Here is a 20,595-nt window from a genome sequence, read left to right as displayed (position 1 = left end):
AATGAATTGAAAAATTCTTTTTCATAACAGATATTTGTTGAGCACTAACTGTATCAGGACTTTTTGTGTTGCAAGTGATAAAAATATGTAACACACACTCATTAAAAAAAAAAAGAAAGAAAGCAAGGCTGTATAACTGAAAAGTTCAGAAGCAGGACTGGCTTCAGACAAGACTCACTTTATGGGCTCACCCAACAAGCAGTTAATGTCACCAAAGACTAGTTCTTCTCTCTCTCTCTCCTCTCTGTCTTTCCTGCTCCCCTAATAACAGCAAAATGGCTGCAGCACTTCCAGCCCTCACATCCTCATGGGGTCCCATCCAAGAGAAGTATAAGTGCCTCTATTGGTAGTTACAAGAGAAAATAAAATTTCCTCCTGCCAAATCCAAGCAAACTTCTCCTTGGTTATCTTCAGCTTGGATTGAGTTACATGCCCATTTATGACCATTTGCTATAACAAGAGAAACAGGATATTGATGAGATGAATTGAATCATGACCATCCACCCCTGGATCTGGGGAGTGGTAGGGAGTCAATTCTCACCCAAAAAACATGGTTGAAAGTGGGTTAGGAGAGTTGTTTCCCAAAGACCATTTGGAGTCCTGCTTTTAAGTGAGGAGTGGTTATTAGATGGCCAAAAAATAATTCAGATTTACCTAGGCGGTGTCAAGTAATGTGCTAAGCTCTAAGGACACAAAGCTGAAACAGCTCCTCCAGGCTCTTTAGCCCCACTCATTAATGTATTCACCTTACCTTAAGACTCTCCTCCAAAGGATGTCTTAGGCTTGTTTTCACACGTCAAATTATTTTTCCCTTTTTTACGTCTAATGTTTTAATGCCAACATCTCCACAAACAATGACCGAAGCATTATGTATTCATAATGTCCTCTGCAGGAGCATAGGGCTGGGGGTGAGACTCCAGCTTTGAGTTTTTAATGTAATTACGTCACCTTGGTCAAGCACATGACTCGGAACCCCAGTGTCTCCAACAGAAAAGAAAATAGTGATTATTATCGTCATTATTAGTATACAAAACATTTAGAAGGCCCTTGCTATGTTCTGGGCTCTGTCTTAAGTACTTTAAATGTCTGAATTCATTTAGGCTTCATGGCAACCCTTTCAATAAAAACTCTTACTATATCCACCATACATGTGAGGAAACCGAGGCATAAAGATATTAGGTAACTTGCCCAACCCTCCTGGGTATAAGCAGAAGAGCTGAGATTTGAACCCAAGCACTCTGACTCCAATTACATTGTATAAACAGATGAAGTTTCTTAGCATAAAGAAGCTGCTCAGTACATGTTACTATCCCTGAACCTAAATAGGAATTATTCTACTTCATAGGGTGGTGGTGACACCCATTGAACCTTATCTTAATTCTAAATATGATAAAGTCTATAGATTTGCTTCATAAAAGGCAATTTGTTGTACAACTATAGTGTATTATAGTGCTTATTATGATGTTTCCTAGTTTCCCAAATCACTCCAGACCATTGGCTAAAATCTTATATGGACATTCAGTCACTCTCATTTTTTACTAGAGCTTCTGTATTTCCACTTGACCTAGCTTGTCTTTCGTAAACTCCTCTTCCTGTTAAAACCTTTAGCATCTCCTTCTTAATTCTTCTTTTCTGCTCATTTTTCCTCTTGCCGTAAACCTTTTCTCTCTGAGGTTCACATTCCCAGACTTTATGATAATGAACACATCCTGACTATATTTGCTCTAGCCCATTACTTTCTTAAGTATATGGCAATTTCAGACAGGTTTCAGTAAACTTCTTTATTTTTTTTTTCCTTCTCGAAATGCTGTAATCTTTCAATGCTTCTGGAAGGCTCTGCATTGTTATATAGGGATTTAGTTTCCTTTTGTAGATATGATTTACAGTGGTTCTGAAATTTTCTTTGGCATGGTTATAAAGAAATTAGTTCAACAAATATTTATATAATATATACTACATGATAAATGCTACATGAGATGCTGATGAAAGATTAGTTTCACATACTTCTTAAAACTATCAGTAGGGAGAGACTGCGAAGGTTGCTACTAAACTGTTAGTCTTTGCAAGAGAAAGTTGTTCTGCTTCAGTTGGTCACTCCTGATTGTGTGTGTGTGAGAGAGAGAGAGAGAGAGAGAGAGAGAGAGAAGCCTGTAACTCAATATTATAGAACACTTGAAGAATTTGAGTGCTAACAAAGCCATTGCAATCAATAATAAGATACTCAATATAAAATTCTTTTTGTTAAACAGATTGATTAAACTTTAAAATAAGTACATTACATGTGTTTAAGGAAGAAAACAAAGGCATAACTGCAATCTTGAAAAGAACATAAAGTTTTGAAACAACACAAGCAGAAATGAAACAAAATCACGTGGACAAATCAATTTCAAGAATCAATTAGATAACTAGAACATCAAACTTGTATTAATCATTGAAATTTTAAAACTGCAATAGATGGGATAAATTATAACTTGGATTCCATCAAAGAGCTAATTAGTGAATTTGGAAAATAGTACTGAGATGCTTGCCCAGAATGCAGTCTAGAAAGTCAAAGAGAAAAAGATATTGAGGAGAAGTTGAGACATGAAAGATGGATTGAGGAGCCTAAATATCTAATGTTTAATGAAAACTGCAGAAGAAGAGAAAGGAAAGAATGGTAGTAGGCTACGTTTGAAGAATTATTTGCTAGGAAAATTCCAGAATATTTATTAGAAAAGAATTTTTAGATCAAGAATTTACTTCAAGAATCAAGCAGGAAATAAAAATAATTAAAATGCAATAAAAGTAAATCCACATCTGGTCACATAGTGAAAATGCATAACATCCGGAATAAGGAGGAGCCAGCCCTGATGGTCTAGTGGTTAAAGTTCAGCGCTCTCACCACTTCGGTGGCCCGGGTTCATTTCCCAGTCACAGAAACACACCACCCATCTGTCAACTGCCATGCTGTGGCAGTAGCTCACACAGAAGAACTAGAAGGACTTACAACTAAGATATACAACCATGCACTGAGGCTTTGGGGAAGAAAAAGAAAAAGAAGAAGATTGGCAACAAATATTAGCCCAGGGAAAATCTTTCCCTGCAAAAAAAAAAAAAAAACAAAGTAATAAAAAGAAGATTCTGAAAGCTAGCAAAGAAAAGCATTGATAGATTGAAAGCAAATTTCTCATCAACAACAAAAGCCAGAAGACGATGGCATGGTATCTTCCAAGTGCTGCATGAAAATAATTGTCAATCTAGAATTTTACATTCAGTCACATTATTCTTTAATATTTAGAGCAAAATCTCATGCCAAGACTAAAAACTATATACTGATGTTCACTTAAAGAAGGCTTAAAGGATGTTTTTAAAAAGACGTAACAGTGATGACAAATTTTTTTAAACATATATTTAGCTTTCTGAGTAGCCACCACATTCATAGGGTAACAAATTCTCAATGTATATAACGTGTTCTATGAGTAGTCTTCCTCTTACTCCTGTCCATTTGGTTCCTCTCCCGAAGACACCACGGTTTCCAGTTTCTTGTTTATCTTTCCAAGGATAAATATTCCATGTATATTTACAATTCCATACACATATTTGGATATAGAGATTTTCCCCTAATGGTAGCATACTCTATGTCCTTTTCTACACTGTTTTTTCAGTGAAATACATGACATGGGCAAGAAAGGAGGTGACATTTTACAATAAATTTTTCTTTCAACTATTTTTACATAAAGTAGAGACTGAAGATTTGGAAGGTACCTAACCTAGATGATCTTGAAAACGACTTCTACTCCTGCTCACCTGGCAACTAACTTGTCTCTCACATAGAGCTCCTTATGTTCAAATAAGCTGCTCCAAAGATTAAAAAATAATTGCCAAGGTAGTCCCTAGGTGATGTTATAATCACAGATAACCATAATTTGTACATTTTCTATGGTCATTTTAAAAGCAACAGAAATCTTCTCTTTTCAACATGCTTGCCAACGTAATGGAATAATCTCTGGTGATTGCTAATATCCATTGGCCTAATTGGTAAAGAAAATCTGAAAAATTTTAGGGGGAGAGCTTTAATTGCTTTGGAATGAGAGTTGGAAAACAATGTTATCTTCCACCATAAATGTGAAATCATCTTTGCTCCAGAAATGGATCTCATTCCCTTTTCTTAAAGAGTCTCAGAAGCTGGGAACTCGTTGCTGGCAATGCACTCGTAGCAAGCTGGTATGTCGAGTATCTCAGGATTTTCTTTTGTTCATTTAGTTTTTTGAGGCTTTTCCCCCTTCTTTTCCCACCTGTCCAGAATCTCAAGGGGCAATTTAATATATGATGCACGTTGCTCACCTTAGCTGAGGGCTTCCAGTCAATTTTAGGGAGAATTCTCGTGGGAACCCTGAAGACTTGCAAACTCTAATGTCTGTGAGATCTCTCCTTTTTGACAAAACAACCATTTCTGTTGGCTGCATGTGTCTGTAGGGCCTTCTGAATAAAGGGCTCTTAACACTGCTGAATTCTTGCTGGTAAAACTCTGGAGAACAAGCCTACTGAGGATATTGTCTGCCAACAGGGTGTCCCAATCTTCACTAGTTAGTCATATCCAGAGATTGAGTTGGCCAAGAAGATTCTGGAGAATTTGGAATATCTCTTACTTATAGAAATAAGTTTCCCCTATTGTTTGCCAAAGGAATGTCTGCAATTCAAAAAGAAAAAACAAAAAGTTGTCTGTAACTATAAATGGAAGGTCTTCAGCATGCAACAACAAATCAATAATGATTTCTGAAATCTAAATGGTCTCCAACCACTTGGAGATGGCCAATTGTTTCTCCCATGCCAACACAAATAACTAGCAGTGACTCCCCAGAGTGCTGTTAAAAATGATCTTAAAGCTGCATGCACGCTCCATGGAAAAGAGTGTGATTATTCACAAGCAATGTCTGCCATAAGCAAAGAGAGAGGGATAGTGACTTGTATGTCATGAAGTTACCATTCCTGTGCTGAGGGTTCAATTTTACCAATAATCACTAAAGACACTCACCATGCTGGAAACCAGATTAGGAACTATAAACTTTAGTAGCTCCAAATAAACATATACCAATCAAAAGAGAGCAGGAAATTTGCTCATTTTAATACATATCTGTTTGTAGGATCACATTCCTATAAGGGTGGTTTTTTAAAAAAAGGAATATTATTCTTAATTAATGCTTGATAAATTAAAGAATGAGTTGTATGGGCCCAAACTAACTCAATGTCAGAGTGGGTGTAGCTGACTGTTAATTTTGCTCCAAAGTCTGTTTCTCCTACTATAGTAATAGAATTTTAGCGAGGCATGGCCCAGCTCAACCACACTTTTCACAGCTTCCCTTGTGGCTAGTTGCAGTAATATGACTAATTCCAGTTTACTTCTGGTGGAATGCAAATGAAAATTATGCGTACAAACTCTGTATCAGTTGCTTCAAAGGGACTCGCTTGTCCCCACTTCTGCTCTTTCCCCTTCACTGGGCTAGAATGTCAGCTTGGCAGTGACTACGCTTCAATTTTACAGTCAAGAGCAACCCCCCAGAAGGTGTTAATTAATTAATTAATATAAATGGAACAGGCCTAGGTCCATGAATGAGCACATGGGACAGAATTGTCCTGCTAGCCTGGACCATTCCCCCATGGACTGTTATTTTAGAGAGAAATAAAATTCTATATTATTTGAGCCTCTATATTTTTGGATCTCTTTGTTATAGCAGCTTAGCCCATAGCTAGATGGACAGGAAGATGGTGACAGGGATATCTATGCCCAGCAAGGACTCCCTGTGGCTACTGGGATTCAGGAGCAGGGTGCAAAGCCCTGCAAAGTCATAAAGGATAAAAAGGAGTATTTGTTTGTGATAATACAATTTTCTTTATTAAAAATAATTTAGAGCATCAATGACATATATGCAATTGTCATCATCTCAACTTTGCCTCAAATATATTTCTATACAACACTTGACATTATTGAAGTCAAAGCTTATTACACTGTTTGGTTGGCTTTAAATAATAGACAATGATTTGTAGTTACTTAAACGAGATATGTGGTTTCATACTCACATATTCTGTGTAAAATTGGTAGAAACATTGGCAGTATCACACTTCAGGTGACAAAGCCACTGAAAAAGCCTAAGCCCGTCTCTTTCTCTCTCTTTATTACTCCAAATGAGACTAAGAGAGAGTCAACATCCAGTATCTTAGAACCTTCTCCTAAACCTAAAGGCACAAGAAGGGTGTCTTTTAATTCAACCATAGAAAAATGTCAGTCAAATAATTCCTCCTCGTCCTGTCACTCATCACTGAGAGGGTGAAGGCACTCGATACTGTTCAAACAACTACAACTCTGATTTAGGTCTTAATTGTACTTTTCTTTCTTTTGTACCATGGAAGTTTCATTGCCAGTGCAAAACTGAGCAATCTGGCTAAAAGGATTCTGATACCTGAGTAGGGATTAAGGACATAGGCTATGAGAATCAGACAGACCTGAGGTCAAAGTACAAATTTTCATTTGCAAAGTCTAGAAAATAACACCTACATTTTTAGACTTTTGTGAAGGTAAATGAGCTACTACACAGGACACAGTGGCCCACAGTGCATGACCCACAGCTGGTTCTCCAAAAAGATTTTTGCTCTTTTCATAAGCTAGTATTTTAGAACTTGACAAGGTGATTAAAAAAAAGAAAAGGATAAAAAAGACCCAAGTCCTGAGTGGTGCTGAGCACAAGTCAAGTAACTAAGTCAGTACCTTAAGAAAAGATGACAAGAAATGGCACCAGTTACTTGGTCAGAGTAGAATAAGCAGGGAGGCTGACTTGATGCTGTAAATTATTTTTTATTTATTATTATTGTTATTATTTTATTTTTATTTTTTGGCTGAGGAAGTTTACCCTTGAGCTAACATCTGTGCCCACCTTCCTCCACTTTATATGTGGGTCACCACCTCAGCATGGCTGATGAGTGGTGTAGGTCCATGGCCAGGATCTGAACCTGCACACCTGGGCCGCCAAAGCAGAGTGCACCAAACCTAACCACTACACCACAGGCCTGGCCCTTTTAAATTACTTTTGAAATAGTTCTTCCCTGCTTCAGAGCTGGATTGGTCTCAGATTGGGCATGAAGGAAGCTCTACATGGGAGTTAAGACATCTCAACTGTAAAGGTTGCAGATCCTGTGTCAGGGAGCCAAGCATGTCACTATTTGAATTCTTTTGGAATTTCCATTTTTGCCCATATTGTTATATCTTCCACCTTACCAACTCAGCCACTTCTACTGAGCCTGCTCTATGACTTCCAGTTCAAATATCCTTCCCAATCCTAGGGCCTTTTGAGCCAACATGGACCACATAGTTAACCAACAGAAACTTTGGATGGCACTCTGAATTAACTTTCTCTTTTTTTCCACCTCAAATTTAGTCAAAAACTATCTGTAAAGGAATTTCAATGGGAAATATATTTGTAGAGCACTTATTTCTTGGAAAATCTGCTTCTTCTATTTTATTTCTCTCAAAGACATCATCTATTCTAGATTTTTTTTTTCTTTTTTCCTCTAACCCTATCATTCTACTTCAAAAACACTTCTTGGGCCATCCTCTCTGATACCATCTAGACCAGGCTTTATAGGAATTTCTTTTCTTCCTGACTCAAATTCCTCCTTAGTCCAGCTTATTTTATACCTGCCAGGTACTTCTTTGTAAAATACAGATATGGTTATATTACTGTCCATCACCCTCCCCCAAAAAGCCTCACATAATTATCCATTTATTTCAAAAAAACATAGTCAAAAGTTTTAAACCTGGATTTTGAAATCTCTGCAGACCTTTCTAGCCTTGGCTCCCGCTATTTACTCACAGGATCAACACGAAGACTGGTGACAGCCAGTTCTGACTTCAGACTCCAAACAGTGAGAAAACAAGTTAGGCTGATTTCATTTTCTGACCTTCTGGAGAGTTCACAGTAAGTGTATTGCCTAAGACTTCATATTTTACAGGAAGTCCTTCTCTTGTTAGACGCAAACTTATAAGAAATAATGGCAGAGATTTCTGCCTTGTATTATGTTAGTAAATGTGCCCAAAGCCTATGAAGAAATTGGTAATTCCGATAATATTCTTCGTGTGTTACTGCACAGAGTTATTTTCCTGAGGCTTATAGAACAGAGTCTTTTATTTGATATTTTCAGAGTTACAGGGTGTTATGATATTATTCTGCCGTGTGGGCCATATCATATACTCTTTTCAGGTTACCCTTTCTGTCTATCAACTTCTCTTATCTTTATGACTCCTAATCTTTGTGACCATTCTCCATCAACAAAATCAAGCCACAGCAAATAAACTAAAGATAAGGCTCACTGACATGATAGTAGGGTTTTCACTGCTTCCCTTGAATTTTCTGTTTCAATAATTCTTGCTGCCAGAAACTTCCTTTTGATCCTCAAGTCAGAAAATTCTTTGATGTAAACAACAACTTACCATATAAAATCTAAAACTAGCAACTTGTTAGCACCTAATTTTTCCTTTGGATTTTACTGTCTTTCACACATCAGTAATTTTTTATCTTGCAATTACTCTTTGCACTTCAGTAGTTACAGTAGTTAAGATGTGTTATTTGCTGTGTTATTTGTTCTTATCAATAACTTATTTCCCTTAATTGTTTTGAAGGCTCATTAAATTTTCTTTCACCCCCTACTATCATAAACACACTATAAATTGAATCCAAAATGTATGCAGTATAACACTTCTTGTTCCTCTTTATCAACAGCTTCTATAAATTCATTTTAAATTTTATCTTGAATTTCCCATCCACTTTCACTTCTTATGTCACCTTTACCCCCTTAGGTGGCTAAGGATTGAGATAAATTATGGAATTGCTCAGGCTGTGTGGTTACAAAAATCTCATGAGACTGTTCTATTCAATTGAATTATATTGGAAGTTGCTTGCTATAAGGTACAGCCAAGGGAACTATACTGTGTCATGCTACCTCTCCTCCAGGGTTACCAGTTCTCAGTCCTCCATAGCAACCCAACAAGAAGGCCCTTACTCTATCCCAAGGCCGTATGTCCCTCACTGAACTTTCTGTTGTCTTCCATTGCACATCTGCTCCACTTCTTATCCTCTCTATTCTTATGAATATCACCCTAAACCCTGGTATCCAGAATAAAAGCACTCCTTAAGTGGCATTCAAACCCATCTTCAGTCTAGTCCCACCTACATTTCCAAACTTATCTCCCATTCCTCTCTTCATATACCATGTACTCCAGCCAAACCAAACCATCGATTACTCTTTCACATCTAGGTTTTAGTTCTATGCTGCTGTTGCACCTTAGGAAATAATGATGTTTTCTCTCCCCCATTTGTGTATGTCCAAATCCTCTTCATCCTTAAAAGCTGAATTCAAATGACTCATGCAAAATATTATGTCTTATTATCCTAGAAGTATTCTTTCTCCCCAAAACTCCCGTGGCATTTTACCTGTATTTCTCTTACATGCATGCCGCTTTCTTCTGTAACTTTGGGTGATTTGTGAACGTACCTTATTTCTCTTACCAGACTGCAACTTCTTGAGGACCTGATCCATTTCTTTGTAAAATCATCTTCTTTTATCCTGCACAATGACTGACAATTACTTTACACGAGAAGGGAGGCATTTCCATGCATTTTCTTAGTTACTTCACGTAATAACTCTCTAAGCTCATATTATTTTTGGCCACTTTACAGGTAAGGAAGTGTATCAACAGAGAAGTAACTTGCCCTTAGATGTATTAATAGATACTTAACTAGACTGAATAAATGATGGAACAAATAGATCACTTCACACAAGCTTTAGAGGGATTTTATACTAAAGAGAAGATGTGCCTCATCTACCAAGAAAGTTCACAAGCACAATTGAGAAAAAGATCTGTTCTTGTTTTGTTGTTATTGTGAATTGCTTCCATGACGTGAGTAAGTGAAATTCCCATGCTTACCTGTGATTTGTTCCTGTGATGAGACAAGTATCACAAATACACTTACTGAGTCAGTAGACATAAAGAGAAGTGTAAATTTACGTATGCAGCCAGGTCTCCAGTAATGGTTAGATATCATTCTTTTGAGTATTAGTCTTTTAAGTAAGTGCTTTTAGTCAGCTGCCAATCTAGAAAGGAAGCAAACACTTTCTTTTTTTCTGGAAAAATGGATGGGTCTTCCTGGTGTGACTTAAGTGCCTTCCTGATGATTGCAAATGGGTGAATCGACTGATGGTAGGACTTGAATTCATCTTGATGAATGGAAAATTGATGTTCACCGTTACACACAGCTTTCTGAGTATGTATGCCACACAGGGAAGTTTCTTCACTTTTCCTTTTAAAAAAGAGTTACCTACAATGAGGGAAAAAGCAAAGGGAGCCATTACCTGGCAATGGAAAATGCTCTCAGAGTCTTTATAGCTACCCCAGTGAGGAATGTGGCTTAGATGATGGCACATTCTGGTCCTTGGGTGAGAGATTTGTCAAAGCTGGTAGAGATCTGTGAGCTCATCTAGTCCAATCCCATCATTTTATTACTGGAGAAACTCAGGTGAGGTGGCTTGCCCAAGATTACAAGAAACACAGTGACCAAGGCTCCAATGTTGCCTCCAAGAGCATAAAGTGGAAGAAAGATGAAGAAGTTGCCATGTTAACTATAAGAGGAAGAGCAGAATATCAGTCAAGCTCAAACCCAATGTCAAGAACCCTTACATCTCTTCTAGGGAAAACATCATGAACTTTGCATGAGAAATACTATAAATTTTTTGGTTCTGCCATTTACTCTATCCCTAAGCAAGGTAGTTTCCTCATTTGTAAAATGTGTTCTTACATTATTTCCTTTACAGACTTGTAATGAGGATTGCAAGAGATAAAGCATTTAGACAGGTCTGGCACATAGTAAACAATCAATAAATGTTTGTTCTATCTTCAATAAGCTTAAAGTTGAAATTCAAAAAATAAAATTATGAAATTGAAAGAGAAAAAGAAACCCGAGATATGTCTACTTCAATTAGTAAAGGCCTGTAAAGACAATCTGAATCATATTTAGTCTCTTGGACAAGTAACAGCGACATAAAGGAATTAATATAATATAATTTTTCATTAAGTGCTTAAGACATATGGAAAATGCAAGCCTGGCCTTTTTCTCTCTGCCCAGAAAACATTCTAGCCACAATAAAACTTGGAGCATGATCAATCTAACATCTTCAATAGAGTTTCTGGTGTGTGCATACTTTCACATAACTTTGTCTGAAGGGCTCTCAGCGGAGTCTCTCACCACTTTCATCTAATGGGCAGCAGCTGCCTGGAAACAAACCTTCCATATTACTCACCTTATCAGGCCACAATAAAACATCTCCCCTCATTCTACCTTGGGAAGACTTATCTGTTCTTCTTGCTATTTGGAATGTTGACGGTCCTTTTTAGGATAGTTTTTTTCTACACCAGGTGTTTCTGCCTTTTTAGTGTTTTCCACTGAATAGTTAATTCCTCTCTGAGTTTATTTGAATTTTAGTTTATTTTTTTATGAATAGTACATTTGGTTTTTCTACTCTCTACTGGACTCCTACTTGGCAGCAATAATGAGAAGCAGCTGTCCGCCCTGGGAATTGGCATAGAGATAGTGGTGTCATCATTATGGTGAAAGCTTGTCATGCCCACCTAGATCAGCTCTCTCCTTTTGTTGTTTTGCAGATTTCTGATTCAAGCTCCAGATCAATTTTTGCACTGACAGGTACTGTTGTGTTTTTTCGACTGTTCTCCCATTGGACATCTTTTGTTAGATATGGGGAAAAGGAGGTAAATTATGTGTTTGGTCTTTGTATTTCTGTAATTTTTAGAAAATTCAGCTTCCTGTCATGCCTATCTATCTATCTATCTATCTATGCTTCTTTCTAACTCAATTGCCAGAATGATTATAATAAATCTCTGAGTCAATCTGATAAAGAAATAATTAATATAGAAAAAAACTGGCAGAAGTGGCAAAGGTAATACAAAAAGATCCCAATATCTGATGCCCTTGTAGCTCTAAACTTAAGATATTTTTCTAGATATTTCCTATCCACTACTAGAATTTAAAGGAGAAATGATAATGACCAAAGTATTGACTCATGGACCTTCTGTATTCTCTATAAATTTGAGATTGAAGTAAAATAAAATAAAACCATTTAGTGGACTCAGAGTTATAAATCCTAGTCTTAAGTTCTGAATCTGCCACTAAACATGTGACCTTGAATTATACACACACACACACACTCCTATGTTTATATGCATATATACATATATGCATGTTTATATACATATGTATGTGTATATATGTATATAGGAAAAGGTATATATTCAGAGAGAATGTATATATGTGTGTGTGTATATATATATCTCTTTAAAAATATACACCAAAATTTCAATAAAGATATCTTAGGCAAAAATGGGAATAATTTAAGGAATTCATGTTTGAAATCAGAAGTAATGCAACAAAGGTAAAAGTAATAAAAAATTTTAAATACTATTGAAATAGTTGGATAATTGTATGTGTGGCAAAGACTAACTAGGTGTTCTTCTAACCCAATTCCTCTTCTTCTTGGCTCCAAGACAGACTCTATTTTCCAGCCTTCTTTGCAGTTAGAGCTGGCCATGTGACTGAGTTAGGGCTAACAGGATGTGAGTGTAGGGGTGGAGTACCACTTCCAGGCTTGACCCATAAAATCCTCCACCACAAATCCTTCGTTCTCTTATCCCTTCCAGGGAGGACAGCCAACCTGAAACCACATGTTGCAGATCCATGAAGCCTCAGTCTTAGCATCACTGCCTGGGAGATGCTGCCTGCCAATTAGAGCTCTTGTTTAGGATGACACTGGCAATAAGTACACTTCTATTAGGTTAAGCCTGAGATTTGGGGGCTTATCTGTTAAAGCAGCAGAAGTGACAGATGGTAGACCCAAGAGGCATGTTGCCAAGGTGCTGGAAATGAAATTAGTCTAATTTTAATTGGGAAGAGCCCCGTGCGGATGGTTAACTATGAAAACAGGGCTGTATGAGGCCCAGCCAGCGACTGGTCGAAACACAATCTGGACAAATTAGCAGTTCCAGCAGGGACAAATTCTGAGGTCCTTATACGAGACATAAGGCTAGTACTATAGACGTTACTACAGGCCAGTAAAGTTTCCTGAACCATAGGTGAATATCTCAGAGGGTCCTAATTGTCCCCTTATAAAAATGTTTGCTCATGGGTACGTCCATTGTGGAAAAATATTCCTGTGAATTCTAAATTAGATGGAATTTGAATACTCAGAATTATCAAGAATGGCAGGGCTCAAGATGTTTCCTTTTATTTGGACTCAATTTTTTATATTTCTGTGAAGCTTTAATTGACCACGGAACTAAAATCCTGCACAGCTACCAGTCAGCTTTTTACTAACATTCTAAAACCATTGAGAATAGATTGAGAAAAATCCCAGACAACAATTGTAAAAATAAACAGTTTCCAAGTTTAAATAGTATTCACATGCCAACTAGTGGTCATAAGTCTAAACAAGAACCTAAGATTAGAAAACAGTGCCTCTCCAAAGTAAACTCTTCTGGCTCTGGTTCTCTGTGTTGCAATATTGTTAAATGCTATTTCATATTTTCCACCTCATTATTACCAACTGTGAGGCCCGCAGAACTTGTATTCATTAAATTCCTAGGAATTTATTTGTTTTATAACTAATTCAACAAGTGAGGGTGTAGCCCATTCTTTCCTCTTTGTCTAAGCTCTTGTATGTTTTAATAACATACGTGTTATTCCCCATGCCAGATTATTAGAGATTTGGCCCTTTTGCAGGGGCGAATTCATAAAAATTAAAGTGAAACCCAAGGGACAGACTAGGAGCAAAGTCTGGTGCTTCTGGTACGGCTGCCTGGTTACACCACAAACCGTACTACCTGATGTTGCTCAAACATCACGCTATCACATAGACACAAAGTAACAGCAATGAAACGCAATTAATAACATCAGTGAGAACTGACGCATACCAAAGATTCAATTAGTATTATAACCAATAACATCCAAATATGATTTTTTCACCCCAAAATTCATCCAATTGGAGGATTCCAAATTATTCTAAACGTATTGTTAGTATTATTACTGCCATACGTATTCTACCTGCTAAACTCACAACTCCAGTGAGGATGTTAGCAACGAGACCTGTCCTGACATTGGGCGTCCCTCCAGCCTCCCAGGACACATGAGAACTAAAAGGATGAACTCTAAAGGATGTTCACTGGACTTCTAAGGTTAAATGTGGGGCATATATTATTCAGTGTTTTTATGTTTTCTTAATAAATTACTCTCCATATATATAAAAGAATGCTTCCATTTTATTCTCTAAGAATCATTTTAGGAGCAGTGTCCCAAATTGGGAAATGCTTTTTTCTCCATTAAGATACAGGGGTACTCACTTTTGACTCAGAATATTACAATAGGTCCAACCTTTACACTGAACAAATTCTGGATAACTGGTAACTTTTACTTTTTGATAGTGGTAACTTTTTTAAAAGCATTAGACAGTATGTGCCATAAGAATGAACACAAAAAAGATTTTCCATCATCTTTTTAAACTCAAAATAAACTTGTCATAAAATCCGATCTCTAAACAACAGCTGTTATATATGCAATGTTAATCTCTAAAGCAATTGTCTTGTAAGTTTAACAAATCATTATCTCTTGCCAATATCTATTTGTGATGCAAGTTTCTAAAAAGAAGTTGAGGTTAGAATAAAGACATTTCACTGAATTACATGATTAAGTGACAAAAATCTCATATCTAAATCAAATAATGTCTTGCATTTACGGAGTTGGTCTGGATGACCTGTTACTTAATATTAGTTCCTTACAGATTTAAAATTACTGTTGCCGTAGCAGACACATTTATATGGGCAGGGAATCTCTTTCTTGGAAAACTCTCAGCTGTAAGGGTTCTTCATTTCGTTAGATACAAATTTTTTTAAATTAATGTATGATAAGACCACTGTATTTTGTCTTCTTATCCACCCAAATATTTTCTTATGTTAATACTACAGTTTAAATTTAATATTAACACATCATATATCATTTTACATATGTTCTGCTTCTAATTAGGATAGAAAAAGTTGTGAGAGACTATTGCTTCTACCATAAATATCCCTTTGTGATCTCTGTTTATCTTCAACCTGAAATCTGGGTTAAGGTCCACCAAAGACAAATTTTGCTGGTTTGTGTTAAATGGAATCGCACTGGGTTCTCTTGCCAACTCTGATTTCACAAATGAGCAGACTGAGCACCATGTTCTTTCCACTATGACATGGCCTTTTATTCTTAGACCAGATCCTGACTTCAGCATTAACACTATCCTTTTATTCCTGAGTATTGTCTGCTTACTCTTCTGAGTCCTTCATCTTAGTATGGTTCATCTTCCAGCCTACAGGCCAAGAGAATCAATCAAGACACAAAAGTTAGTAGGTATTTGTGCTTTTAGGACCTGTGGCTACCAGGCCCAAATACAATGCTCTGAGGGCATTTCCTTAACAAGTCTCGGTCAATCTATTAGTACCCTCAGGGAGCTGGCTGGAGCAGCACCACTAACTGTGCACTGGAGACAGATCTGGTATCCTCCACGCAATTCCTCTCAACACAGTGCCCTGAAGTCTATTGTCATACTGTAGGGATGTGATCAGTATTAGTCTTTCGATAGGAACGTTTATCATCTTTTACATATATAGACTAGTCTTGTTTTATCAAATGGAAATAGGAAATGAACATCACACGAATGTAGGTGTTTAAGGTTGAATATCCCATAAATGGGTCCCCAACACGATATGAACTTTGGGATTCTTTTTAATTCAAATCAAAACATATTCATTCAAGTCTATGTGTGTAAGGATAAGCTCTGAGACACAAACAGATAAATAACTACCCTCAACAGTATATAATCTTATGGCAAACGCCTTCCCTCAGGCCCTATGTAAATGCCATGATTGACTGAAATGGAGTTCTATGCAACCTTTAAAAGTTACACCATGGGGGCTGGCCCTGTGGCCGAGTGGTTAAGTTTGTGTGCTCTGCTGCAGGCGGCCCAGTGTTTCGTTGGTTCGAATCCTGGGCACGGACATGGTACTGCTCATCAAACCACGCTGAGGCAGCGTCCCACATGCCACAACTAGAAGGACCCACAACGAAGAATATACAACTATGTACTGGGGGGCTTTGGGGAGAAAAAGGAAAAAATAAAATCTTTAAAAAAAATGTTACATCATGATGTGCCTATATTAGTTTTCTGTTGCTAAGTAACAGATTACCAAACATTTAGTGGCTTAAAATAAGACCCATTTATTAAGCCACAGTTCTGAAGTTCAGAAGTCTGGGTACAGCATGGCTAGGTTTTCTGCTCAAGATTTTACATGACTGAAATCAAGATATTGGCTGACTGTGTTCTCATCTTGAGCTGTGGGTCCTATTTAAGCTTATTCAGGTTGTTGGCAGAGTTCAGCTCCTTTGTGGTTGTAGGACTAAAGTCCATATTTCCTTAGTGGCTGTCTTCTGGGGGCTACTCTCAGCTCTTAGGCATGTCCACAATCTTACAACAAGCAATGGACCCCTTCATCTTCAAAGCCAGCAATGGAGGATCTTCCTGATGTCAAATTTCTCTCAATCTTTGTATTTCTTTTGCTTAGAAAAGGCCCCATCACTTTTATGGCTCACCTGACTACAAGTCAGGCTCATAGCGGATAATCTTAAGGATAAACCTTAAGGTCAGGGCCAGGTCCAGATACAATGCCCTGTGGGCATTTCCTTACCAAATCTCCATCATATGGATATGGGACCTTAATTAGATCTGCAAAATCCTTTGGTAGCAGTGTTTAACTGAATAAATGGGAAAAGTGTGTATAGACCAGAATTCTTGGAGGCTCTCTTAGAATTCTGCCTACCACAGTGCCAGAAGGCAAGTTTTTTAAATAATTTTTTCCTAGAGGAGTTTGTTCAATACAAACTCCTATTCTACCCTTTTGTATACTTATATATGGCATTAGTCTTTCATTGCTACCATTGTAAATTCCCCAACTCGTGACCTAAACATTAAAAATATCTTATGGTTCTGTAGGTAAAAAGTCTGACACAAGTCTTACTGGGATAAAATTGAGATATCAACATGGCCGTGTTCCTTTCTGGAAGCCTTTTACAGCTTCTAGAGGCTGCCTGCATTCCTTGGCTTATGGTCCCTTTCCCCCATATTCTAAATTAATAATGGTGGGTTGAGTCCTTCTCATGCTACCGTCTCTCTGGTTGTTGGCACCAGGGAAATGTTCTTTACTTTTAAGGACCCAAGGGAGTAGATTGGGGCCACCTGGATAATTGAAAATAATTTCTCCATCTCAAGAATCCATAATAACTTCTCTATCTCAAGATCCTTCACTTAATCACATCTGCAAAGTCCCTTTTGCCATGTGAGGTAACGTATTCACAAATCTCAAGGATTAGGACATGAACATCTTTGGAAGCCATTATTCTTCTTACCACACCTATCTTTCTAAAATAGAGGCCTGTGGGCCTCTCAGCACATCTCATTTCTTCTGTTACTTGAACCACATCTTCAAAGATGGAAGAACTATGGTTTAGAAAGCATGGGATAGCCATACCTAATGGACAGTATTTTCTGGTATAGTGGATATTGAGCATTATATAATGACATCCATCACAATTGATACAGCACAATAAGCCAGCCAAAGATAAGAGAGGTTGTCAAAAGGTACAAACTTTCAGTTATAAGATGATTAAGTTAAGGACCTAATATATAGCATGGTGATTGTAGTTAATAATACTGCATTATATACTTGAAGATTGTTAAGAGAGTAAATCTTAGATGTTCTCACCACAAAAAAGAAGTGGTAATTATGTTATGTGATGGAAGTATTAGTTAATGCTATGTTGGTAATCATTTTACAATATATAATTGTATCAAACCAACACATTGTACACCTTCAGCTTACTCAACATTATATGTCAATTATATCTCAATAAAGCTGGAAAAAGAAGAGAAGTTGTGCTTAAGAGGAAGAAGATAAAATTCAATAATATTCACAAATGTGAGCTCTGTTTTTTCCTAAAATGTATGCCAAGGGAATTAAATTGCTATGGCTATTAATGTAACCACAGGCCCTTGAGGACCAGTTCAACTGATCCCATCTTATTCACAAAGTAATTGAGAAATTATCTTTCAGAAAATTTGCAAAGTCACATGGCCAGAGCATGTGCAGAAGAAGAAATCGTGGCCTGAAATAACCATGGAACCCAAGATTCTCCTCCCCATGGAACCAAAGGACCAGGACATGACCAGAACTTAAAGTCGGACTCTTATCAAAAGCCAGGGGTCCAGGAAGATCAAGTGTTAAAATTCCTTCCCCACCTTACCATAAATGTTTAGAACCTCATCATAAATGTTTAGAACCTTACCACAAACGCTTGAAGCCCACCAATCAAAACTTGTCCTGCCAGCATTTCCACATACCAGCCCTTTCTCCCTCATCTCTTAAGTTGCACCCCAAATCCTGAATCAGGGAGACAGACCTGAGGGCACACACCCCCTGTATCCCATATCCCTGCAGATCAATCTCACAGAATAAAGCTGATTTCTATTCCCAAAAGCTGATGCCATAATTAATTGGCTTGTTTATGCAAGAGAATCCAAATTTTGTGCAGTAACATTAATAGTTATTATACAAAGAACCATGAGCACATACATTTGGGAAATGTCAAGTTAAACAAAACTGATGTTTTCTCAGAGTCCTTAATGTGCTAATGTGCATTGTGAATCTATAAGAGAGAAGTATGTGTTCTCATTTTGATCAAAAAAAATGTTTTTAAAGGACACATCAAACTTTGGGAACTGGTGGTGTCCATTTATTTTGCTGCAGCATCCTTCTGTTATTGTTTTCAACTGGCATTTCATTCCTTGTTTCTCTTCTATCATTTTTTTTCCCTTATTTGCTTCTTAGGTCCTGTCTTCCCATCCACATTCCTTCTCTCTTTTTTTTAACCTATTGTCATCCCCTCATATAAATGTGACTTAAAATGCATAGAGTTGCAAAGAAGGCTTGGTCTGGTTAAAATCAGAAATACAAAGAACTATTGTTAAGAAAGAAAATAGAGGAAACAATAAGAATGAGTTACAGAAAGGATGATGTTTATTGAATCTGTACATTTTGATTGTACTTCCTTGATTTATTGAACACCATAAGACTAAACATTTCCCAAACAAGGGATTAGGGATTTATTTCTTATGCTTTACCTCCTCTCCTTCTTAACTTCATAATCTTTGCAAGTTTGTCATCCATTCGGTCCCAGTTACTCTTTGGAGGTGTCTTAACAACCCAAATAAATATACCACTTAGCTATAATAAAGATTCCTCTACATATTATCACAAGGCAATAAGTGATTCTGATTTATTGACTATTCCAGATAACTTAATCCTAACCATAAATATTTGCTTTTCAGTTTAATAGTTTTTGATACACTATAAAGTTTATAACAGTTCTTTCATTATTAAGGATATGTTAACCATTTTTTGATGAACATTTTGAAACAAAATATCATAATATGATAAAATTAAAATATATGTTTATGGGATGTGGACAAGTGTAGGACTACTTGAAACTATGCTAACTGGCTCCAAAATATTGTGTTTTTGCATTTGAACCAAGTGTCTTCTCCTTCCATCCCATTTTCTGCTCAGTCACACTCTCTGCTTTTGTGACTGTCCACTCTGCTTTCATCAATCTTATTTGATCAGCCCTATTTTAAATATCTTCTGGATCTATTTATTTACTAGACTTTTCCTCTTTCCCTACCCACAGATTTAACTCTTTGATGGTTTAATAAAAACCCTAACTTCCATTCTAATATTCTTTTAATCTGCCACTGTATCTTCCTCTTTTCTTGACAGTCACAGCTTATTATCTGGGAGATATTATATACTTTAAACATTTTCACTCATGTAACCCACACAATAATCCTGTGATGAAGACCTTATCATTAGACTCAGAGGAGTACTTCAACACACATAGTTTAATGTTGGAATTTATATGCAGATATATCTGATTCCAAAGCCAATATGTGGTCACTAGAGTGATACTAATGTCTTCCTAACTGTCAAATCCAGCAACCATTTCTTAATCTTCATCCTTCAGGAACAGTTTAGATTGTTGGTCACCCTCTTTTTGAAGCAATATTTTCTTATTTCATGATACAATATAATGTTTTATTTCGGTAAAAATACATAAACAGATGGATGACAGATATACCAACAAAGTAACAACCAAAAAATGTAGTAATAAATCTAAAAATGTCTAGGAAAGAGATTACAGCACAATATTAAAACACCTAAAAGAAGATCTAAATAAATGAATAGCTATGGAACTTTCATGAACTGGATGATTTTGTGTCAAAACAAAAGTCAATTCTCCCTCAAATTGATCTACAAACTGAGTTAAATTTGAACCAAGGCTACAACAGATTGTTTTTGTGGGGGAAACTAGGTAAGGCAACTAAAATTCATATGAAAGAGCAAAGGATCAAGAATGGTCACGGTAA

General features: G+C 36.9%; 1 protein-coding gene across 2 annotated transcripts in view; it reads right to left on the bottom strand.

Annotated features, from left to right (window-relative positions):
- Window positions 1-793: 793 nt before the first annotated feature.
- The window catches only part of FUT10 (fucosyltransferase 10), a 259,761-nt gene continuing 239,959 nt past the window's right edge, over window positions 794-20,595 (bottom strand). For both annotated transcript variants that reach the window (XR_011498766.1, XM_070499737.1), the window contains one exon: window positions 794-10,346. Coding sequence is in view for 1 of the 2 variants with exons in the window: in XM_070499737.1 (XP_070355838.1) it covers window positions 10,332-10,346 (15 nt within the window). In the remaining variant the exon portion in view is untranslated. The remainder of the gene's footprint in view (window positions 10,347-20,595) is intronic.

Source organism: Equus asinus, chromosome 27 (assembly GCF_041296235.1).
Source record: "Equus asinus isolate D_3611 breed Donkey chromosome 27, EquAss-T2T_v2, whole genome shotgun sequence".
NCBI classification, from domain to species: domain Eukaryota; kingdom Metazoa; phylum Chordata; class Mammalia; order Perissodactyla; family Equidae; genus Equus; species Equus asinus.
The sequence above is the reverse complement of the archived record's forward strand: the minus strand, read 5'-3'. Positions and strand labels throughout refer to the sequence as shown.